This window comes from Serinus canaria, chromosome 2, assembly GCF_022539315.1.
Source record: "Serinus canaria isolate serCan28SL12 chromosome 2, serCan2020, whole genome shotgun sequence".
Lineage (NCBI taxonomy): Eukaryota > Metazoa > Chordata > Aves > Passeriformes > Fringillidae > Serinus > Serinus canaria.
The window spans coordinates 123446629-123455671 of record NC_066315.1 but is presented as its reverse complement, the minus strand read 5'-3'; the positions used below and the strand labels follow the sequence as shown (position 1 = coordinate 123455671).

Genomic DNA, 9043 nt, shown 5'->3' with positions numbered 1-9043 from the left:
AATGGACTGCTTTATAAAGCAACAGAATTCATAGGACATAATATTATATAGAAGTAGATAAGGTGGTTTATGCAATACTAGATTTTTAAGTCTTAACCTAAAAAAAAAAAAGAGTGCCTATTCAATGATTAATTTGCTTTTCAGATCTTTGAGTCTCAGTTAATATAGCCCAAGTGACCAATGGCAGAGCAAAACTGTCTTCCTACACTTGATTTTCACACCTGAAGAAATAAACACTCTTTTTTTTCCTGGACAGCTGACAGCCATCAGTCAAACCATATTCTCAGAAAACTGAGATGTTTTCTACCATGGACTTTGTTTATTAAAAAACTTTTTTCTGGAGGGCATGTGTGAGGTAGGAAGGGGAGAGGAAGAGGAAAGGCCAGTGTTAATTGCAGAGATTGCAGGCAGAGTAGGATAACAATTCTGAAATAAATCATAATACCAAACCATAACAGGAAAACCCTTAATAGTCTGAGCATTATACAGTGCCAGTACGCACTCCACAGAGCACAGTGCCATTTCATTAGTGTTCCTGGAAAGCTCAAACAAGAGACTTCCCTAATGTGGTGGAATATCAGATCTAAATTACTCAACAACTTCATTTTCTACTCCTTTATCCCACTTCACTACCAAAAAACTCCACCTACCCACCCACTCACCAACAAACAAACAAACAAACACATCAACAGCAGCCTCTTCCTTGTAAACAGCAGAACTACATTTGAGAAGCCAGTGAGATTTAAAGATATAAACTGGACACTGCTCATAACTTTAAATGAATGTGTTTTGGACATGGAAACTGTTTCTCTTTGAGCAAGTTCTGCTTGCAGCTTCATTTGCTAAACGTGATTCTGTCATCCATCCAAAGTATTTAAAAAAAAACATGCACTAAAAGGTCTCAACAAAACTTGTCTCCTCAGTAATTTCTTTAGCATTACACAGCAGTCCTGGCTGGATAATGCACAACTTCTTGCTTTTCAGTTTTACTCAGAAGTCTTATTTTCTGCCTTCATATGTGATACAGTGAACTACAGTTATTCAAATGTCAGGACAATTGGTTATTTTGCACTGATGGGAATATTGTGTATATAAACTCTTGAAGAGTGAAGCTTTTTTCTAGTATAATAAATAATAGGAGGAAACTGGAAACTAAATATATTTTCAGGTCCTGAGCATTATAAATCTTAGTTTGCAGTACTATAGAACAATCATCATTTTTAGTGTAGGTCTAATCTAACACAAGCAGGTTGTGTGTATGGTAGTTCTGGGTCACAGTACACTTACATTGAAGTTGCTGGCAACTGAGGCTGGAGCTAACATCAAAATAAAGCAAATAAATATGTGAGACTAAGTAGTTCTGGAGAATTAGCTCTAAAGAATTCCAGTTTCCTCTTGATCTGCCTCTTATCATTGGTCAGCTTCTGTGCCTAAGATAACTTATGTCTGCCAAGAGCTCTCGTAATGTTTTACTTCCATTTAATGTCAAAGTGTCACTTCCATGTGCAGTCTTTCCACTATCAAGGTACTTCAGTGGTCCTTCTCCTTCATCAGGCCACCTATTTTCATGACATTTGTGGAAGAATAGTTATCTTTGGGACCTCTAGCCTGTACTTGTGACTGAATTTGGAGAGCACAGATACATAGACTTTATAAGCCTTGTTTCCCAAGGAAATCACTCTAAAAAGACACTCTTCTGCCTTTTGTTTCACAAGAAGTGATCTCATTGTAATCAAAACGGATGTCCTAGAAAAGACAGTGGACTGTTTTTCCATTCAAATGAAAGATAAACAATTAACACTACCCAGGATCAAGAGTAAACAAAGCAGGGCTAAGTGATAGACCAGTGACCTCATAGAAGGCTTAATGCCCAGTTGAGAGCAGCAGCACTGTGTCTTTAGGAAGGGAGGCAGGATTTTCATATCATGCCCGATGCTGTTTAGAGTATTTCTGATCTAAAATTTAGCAGGTCCCTTATCAGATTGTTTTTTTTCCATATTACTTCTGTGGGTAGATTCCTTCTATTTCTAATGTCTGTGTAAGACTGCACCCTCTATCTTTAGGGTTCATTTTAAAATGAGGAAAAATACTACTAGAAAATAATGTGAAAAAGGACAACCCAAAAAGGAGCCACAGAAGGAAATTGCAAGAAATATTCTCCAGGGAGAAATGCTTTCAGATAACAGAAGTAAAGGGGATGACACTGTAAGTAGTCATAAAATTATGAAAAACATAAATGGTCCGAGATTATGGCAAAAGTCACTTTCCATGGTTCACACAATGAACACAACATAACAGACTTTTCTATTTGAGTAAGCTCAGTAATATGATACATGCAGTGAGCAGCTAAAATCTCAGAAGTAAAAACTGATTCTGCAATGACAGATGCAGAAAACAGGACCTGTGCAATTGCGTGATTCCCAAGGCTCCTGAATTCATGGAAACCTTCCTGTCACCAAATGGTTTCACTTCTATCACTGGTATCACAGAAATTCACCTAAACCTTTTAAATTTTTGTCTCATCTGACATCTCTTTGGCAGAATAGTAGCATTATAGGCTCTGTTTCCCAACCAGTGTAAAAGTAATACTCAAGACACTGATATTTCAGATTATTTATTATGGCACTTCAAAGCATATATACTCCATTGCTAGGTGTCTCAAACAAGTTTAAAAAAAATAAAAATGAGGCTTTAGGTTTTAGGCAGTATTTCAGCAATTTTGGTTAAGAATTTTTAGAATGTTACTAGACATGGAATAAGAGTTTTGCTAGGAAAAGTCTTCTTAAAATAAGACTTCCTTTCAAGAAAGTGTGTATGTGCTTGCTTAGATTTATCATGTTCATTGGCTTACTGGTATATCTTGAGATTAAGAAAACTCTGGGTATTATATATTAAGAAAACTGTGGGTTTGAAGCACAAGAAACCCCAAACTAACCCTGAAAATCCATTCCTCTACCTGAATACCAAATTAGTTTATCTTATATTTATACCCACACAATTCTAGTTACTTTGTAACATGGAAGTTAGAAAAAACATTCAAAGTTTGGGCTGTGGAGTTGTTCCAATTTCAAATTTTACTCTCTTAGAAAGTAGGAATGTTTGTGATATACTGGCTTGTTTTGTGCTGAAGGCAGATTGTAGCAGAGCCTAAAACCAAAACGGGTTTTTTTGAAACCTCACTTAAAATTCCACTAGTAACAATGTTTCCACTTCATATATTCAACAATTTTATTTAATAGCCGAAGTTCAGAATAGTTACATAATAGTTACATCACGGCCATTAAAAAGAATTGCACTCAGCTACTCAGTCCATTGAAATACTAGAAAACAGGGAAAAGGAAAACATGGAGTGAAAAGGAGCTCTGTCCAGTGAACTGAGTTGTTTGCAGCAAGTTCCTACTGAACCTGAAGTTGTCCTCATGCCTTCTGGTAGACTCTAACACACTTGACACCATTCATGTCACACTCCTAGAAGATAAAGAGATGGATTTATTAATTTACCTCTCAGTGCAGACCAGCAGGGAAAAAAGACACGTTAGGAGTTACATTTCAGGCTACCAACCAGCAGCACTTGGGGATCAGAAAGTGGGACTGAACTCACCACCACCAACTGTCCATCCACTAGCTTCCTTGTGATTGTGGTCTTCTTGCCATCCCATTCCTGCTCTTGAATCAATGACCCATCATCTTTTAAGCTGACAAGGGTCTGAAAGAAGAACCTGACCATCAATATTTTCCCCATGACATTTGGGGAAAGCACTTTTCAACCCCTTATTCCACATGAAAGATTCCCACCCCAGCTCACTCAATAATAAATTTATCATTGACAACTACAATGCTGGAAATTATCTTAAACATTTTATCAATCCTCTTCTTACAGTAACTAACTCACTGCTCATTCACTCACTGCTCTGACACATTTCTGCATCAGACAAACCTTTGACAGCATCCACAATTTCAATTAACAGGAACAGAAGATGTTCTCTGTTCATCTCTTTGTTACATGGGCTTTGAGCTTTTGTGTAGCATTTATCTGATCTTGCAGTAATAGTTGAACTGAAAGAGTGTGGCTGGAGGGAGGGGGGTGATAAACAGAGAGCACTCACAGGAAGAAAGGAGATATATCTTTTGCTTTTTCTCTCCTTTGGGATAAATATTCTCCCTTCTAGGTGCAAGGAGAAACTCTGCCTTCTAAAACTGGAGTTTAGTGCCTGTAATTCACATGGTTACCTTGCTGTCCATGATCCCACCCCACACTGAACCAGGCTCTCTTGTTATGCAAATATGAGACAGAGCAGAAAGGTTAACCCTAGGGCTGAATTGCCTCTGATTAAACATCAATGGCATTTTTTTCCACGGGCTTCAAATGAAGTGGCATTTGGCTTTAACAGGGATTTAGAGGTCTGTTGGTTTTACTAAAAAAATGCTTCTGCTACAAAATGAAAACAGCAAAATACACAAGACTATTGATTTCAGCACTCTCCCTCTTTGGAATTTGCTTAATCCATGTTAAAAAAAAAAATATTTCAATGAGACTTACAGAGAAAACTGCTCATTGAATAAAGCACTGTTAGTGTGGATGTCAAAATTGATTTTAAAATAGCATCTCCCTCTGTAAAACACCCAAAGAATTGCTTTTTTTCATCAGAAAGTCTAGTATACTGACCTGAGTTTTCCTGCCATCTAATGTATTTTCCTCAAACTTCTCACCAAGCTTGAAGCTGAACTGTGAAGTTTTGAATGTGCTTTCTGTTTTCATGGTGATCGTGTCCCCATCCTGAATAATGTAAACGTCTGGTTTGGCCATGCTTCCCATTTTTCTCATGGCCATCCCCACACCTGCAAGGCACAGAGTGTCACAAAGTCAGTTAAACCCGGAGGCTTAGGGCCACACAAGAATTCAAGTACCTAATTCCCATTTAATTAGGCACTTAAGTACACTTGAGAATCAAAGCTCTAGAGACACAAAGAAAGAGGATGTTTTAAATTTTCCACAGATGAGGAAGGAAAAAAGCTTATTTGCAGTTACTCTTTTGTTTCCTCAGAGAGCTAAAGTTAAATTTATTTTGCCCTCTAGAGGATTTCTAGGTATCCCAAAACTCAGCACTGATATTTTTTTTAACAGAAATTAATAGCAAAAAAGAAAACAAGTACAAAAGTTTAAACTAAAATAAAATTATTCTCTTCAAATTCTGAACACTTAAAAAAGTCTACAAATTATTTTTATTGCAAATTAATCCACTTTATTCAAACTTAATAAATACCCTTCCATTAATTTGTACACCATTGCAAACATGCCATTTTTACTTAAATTTCATATTTTACACCCTGTTTACAAAGTATGGAGTTGTGAATTAGAAAATCATTATCATAAAAAATAGTGCTTAGACACAGATGCAAAAGATAGGGAAATGGAGAAATGAGCAATTTGCAAATAGCTGAAAATTCATGATCTGAAGACAGCAGCCCTCAAAACTCTTCAGATTCACCCTGCTTCAGCCCCTGAATGCACTGTTTGCAAGGTTTGCTTAAATCTTTTTGCTCTGAAGGATGAAAATACAAATAAGATGGCAGCAAGCAACAAACGTGACTCCACCCAACTGGTAAGTGCATATCTGAACCATGAATTGATAGGGGGCAAAAAGCACCACCAAGGCAGTGAGTGCCTGGGTTCTGCAACTGGTGTAGTTAAAAAATGCTGTCAAGTATCAGCATAGCACTCCCCTGGTATGTGGAGGTAAGGGCTGTGTCCTTGAGAGGGAAATTAAGTACTTTCCAGACACTGCTTCACCAGACTCAAATGAGATTCCAGGATTGAGCCTTAAGCTTGAGTTCACAGAGAAAAACCAGTTATCCTCAGTCCAGCTTTTCTGATCAGAACTGGAAATTATTGCCACAGTAACCTCCACACACATTCTGTTGCTGTAGTCCAGGCCAGAGTAATCAGGGAGTTATTTCATCAGCTACAGCTTGGGATCCAACTAAACAGAGATGAGCTGCATGTCTTCCATATGGCAAGAAGTGAAATTCCAACTTCTTTGTTCTCAAATTTTCTTTTGCACAGAATGAGCAGAATCTGCATGGTCTCATTTATGGTGCATCAATAGGATCAAAGGCAGAGAGTTTCACAAGTAGCCAGCAAGGGTGAAATCCAGTAAATGACTGGCTCCTAAAATGTGACTTGGTATAAATTTAATTGCCTAAATTGTAAATGTAAAACAAGAAAGTGACTGGGTTTATGATTTCAGTCTAAAACCAAACAACAGTCTGGTGCTGCCTACGCATGGGAGGTGCTCTGCAGTTGCAGCACCTAATTTCTACTTTGAAGTTGCAACTTGGCACACGCCTAGGTCTGGCCATTGGACATCAAGGCACCAAGGCATCCTAATCCATGGCTCAACCAAGCCGAGCTTAAAATTCTTGAATTTCTTCCAAAGTTTCCCAAAGAGCTCAGTCCAAAAGGCTTTCTCATATCATACCTATCACATACTGACAGGCCTCCCAAAATGTAATTACAGCCACCACTGTCTGCAGAGCGTAAATGCAATGATGCTTTACGTGAAGAACGCTATTCCTTCTTCTCCCTCTAAGGATAAGCCTACATCTTCTACCTCTTGAGAAAATATCATGGCTTTCATCTGTGAATAAACTGCAGAAATTAATAGCTCTTGGGCCATATAGACACTGCAAGGTATCTATCACCTGTCACCCAGGATGCTCACAGGAAAATGGTAAATCAGAGCTTGCAGATGAGGCTCCCGGTCTGTTAGGTGTGTTCTTCATCCGGTAACTTCACGTTACAAAATGTAGGGCAGCCTGGACGCAGGGATAACAAGCCAGGATCATCCCCCTGAGATAAAGGTGTGACTACCCACAGAAGAAAACAGGCAAACAGCCTCCGGCAGGGCACCCGGCTGCCGGTTACCCACAGCAGCCGATCCAGTTTGGCTTTCTCGGGAGGAGACACCCAAGGTGACTCTGCGGGGAGGCAGCCCCGGCTCAGCAGGTCTGTGTGCGGCCGCCCCAGGCAGGGTGACCCAGCCGGGCCCCGGCTCAGCCCTGCGGAGCCCCTCGGGGCCGGGGCAGCGCCGAGCGCCCCCCCTCCCCACCCCGGTCAGCCGCCCCCGGGCAGCCCCGGCTCCCCGCCCGGGGCATTAGCGCTGAGGGAGGGGCGAGCCGGCCTAATCGCAGCCGGGCTGCCGGCACCAGCCGCTAATCCCGACCGCTGCGGAGAGAGGTGGCAGCGGGAAGGGCGCAGCGCTGTGCGGCGGGAAGCTGCCTGCTGGTGCCGGCACCTGCCTCACAGGCACCGGCATTACGATGCAAAAAGGGTCGCTGACATCTTTAGGACGCGGAGCCAGAGGAGGCAGCTCTCCCGCCAGGAAAGGTCTGCTGCCGGCCAGCGCTCCGTTCCCGGAGCCGAGAGGGCGCGGAGCCCCCGGCGCTGCATCCCGGAGAATCCCGGCATCACCCCCGCAGCCGCCGCCCACCCGCGGCTCTTGGCCGGGCTGCATCCCACCCTCGGGGCTGGCTCCGAGACCACGTTCTCCGCGGACCTTGGACAGAGCCTCGCCGGCCGGCAGCGACAACACATTCCCGGGGCGGCATCCCGGCATCCATCCCTCCCTCTCGGGGGCGGGGAGCCGCCGGCTTCTTACCCAGCTCCTTCATGTACTCCTCGAAGCCCTCGCTGGAGACGAGGCACCATTTCCCCAAAAACGCATCGATGGCCATGGCGGCGGCACTGGAGCTGATGGCGTCTCTGTAGAAACGTGAAGGCAGAAGGACGGGCTGCAGCGCGGCCGCGGCCGCCTTTATAGCCGGGCCGGCAACATGTGCTGCCGTAAGAGCCAATGGGGCTCCCGCCGCGCCCCGGCCCCTTCCCCGCCGAGCCCCCGCCCGCCGAGTCCCGCCCGCGGCGGCGGCAAGAGCGGGCACGCCGCGGCACTGCCCGCCCTCCGCCCGCACACACGCTCACGCACAGAGACAGACACAGACAGACACACTCACACACAGACAGACACTCACGCACTCACATGCACAAATAGATACGCACACGCAGAAAACGCACACTCACACTCTCGCACCCACAGACTCACAACCCCTCTTTGCACCCCAGCACGGGAACGCCCAGGAACGGGGGGACACTGCCAGAGCAGTCCCGCCGAGAGGTGACGTGGCCTCGACGCTCCTTCGAACACGAACTCCATCCGGCGTGCTCAGAGTCCAACGTGCTGTGTGCCGGTACCCATGTGCTCCTAGCTGGACTCTGAATGCTAAAATATACTGTTTATTACACGTCACGATTTTTTTGTAGGCTAATTCAAAAAATCATCATATGGCACAGAGACAGAGCAATAAGGCATCTCCATCCCAAAGCAGTTTATTGGGTTTGATAGCCAGCTTTCCCAACAACTCCCACTGGTACCTCGTATTATTGAACAACAGCAATCCATAGTTCCTGTGAGCCGGGAACAGACCTTCTACATACACACAGTGGTCAGCTTAGCAAACAAAATCAATCAAAATACAGAATTAATGTGGGTGCTTGCGGTACTCAGGAAAAATCAAAGCCTGAATGCAACCTCATGTCTTAGCATAGGAAAAATGGAGATATGATATCTTGATTTTAGTCCATCTTGAACTGCAATTCCTACTTCTTAAAGGAAAATGCTGCAGCTGCCACAACTGTACACTGGCACAGAAGTGGCATTACAAAATATACTGTCTCAACAGACCCTGCTGAGGTTTTGACCAACCTTTTGTCAAATTCCCTCAGGTAAGGGATTTACTGTCATAATCTGTGAGGAAGCTGACAGATTATTCAGTCTGTCAGCTTCAGACTGAATAATCATTCAGTCACCAAAAAAAAAAAAATTCCTGATTCCAATGTACCCCCAAAATTTGTTTCCAACATCAGGGTTATGCCAATCTCTGCCTCTTTTGGCCTTGTATCACACTGGCTGAAAACCATAGCTACTTTCTCCTGTCTGGAAAAAAGAGAAATGTGAAGATACATCTGGTATCTCAAGGGTTTTTTGAG

The 9043-nt window shown here is 43.1% G+C and overlaps 1 protein-coding gene across 1 annotated transcript; it reads right to left on the bottom strand.

Annotated features, from left to right (window-relative positions):
* Nucleotides 1-2598: 2598 nt before the first annotated feature.
* LOC103813137 (fatty acid-binding protein 5) lies at nucleotides 2599-8210 on the bottom strand. Its single transcript, XM_009086355.4, is given in 6 exon segments — nucleotides 2599-3468; nucleotides 3602-3706; nucleotides 4667-4839; nucleotides 7659-7844; nucleotides 7847-8006; nucleotides 8100-8210. Coding segments are annotated over 6 exon segments (786 nt in total). The 3' UTR covers nucleotides 2599-3417.
* Nucleotides 8211-9043: the final 833 nt, after the last annotated feature.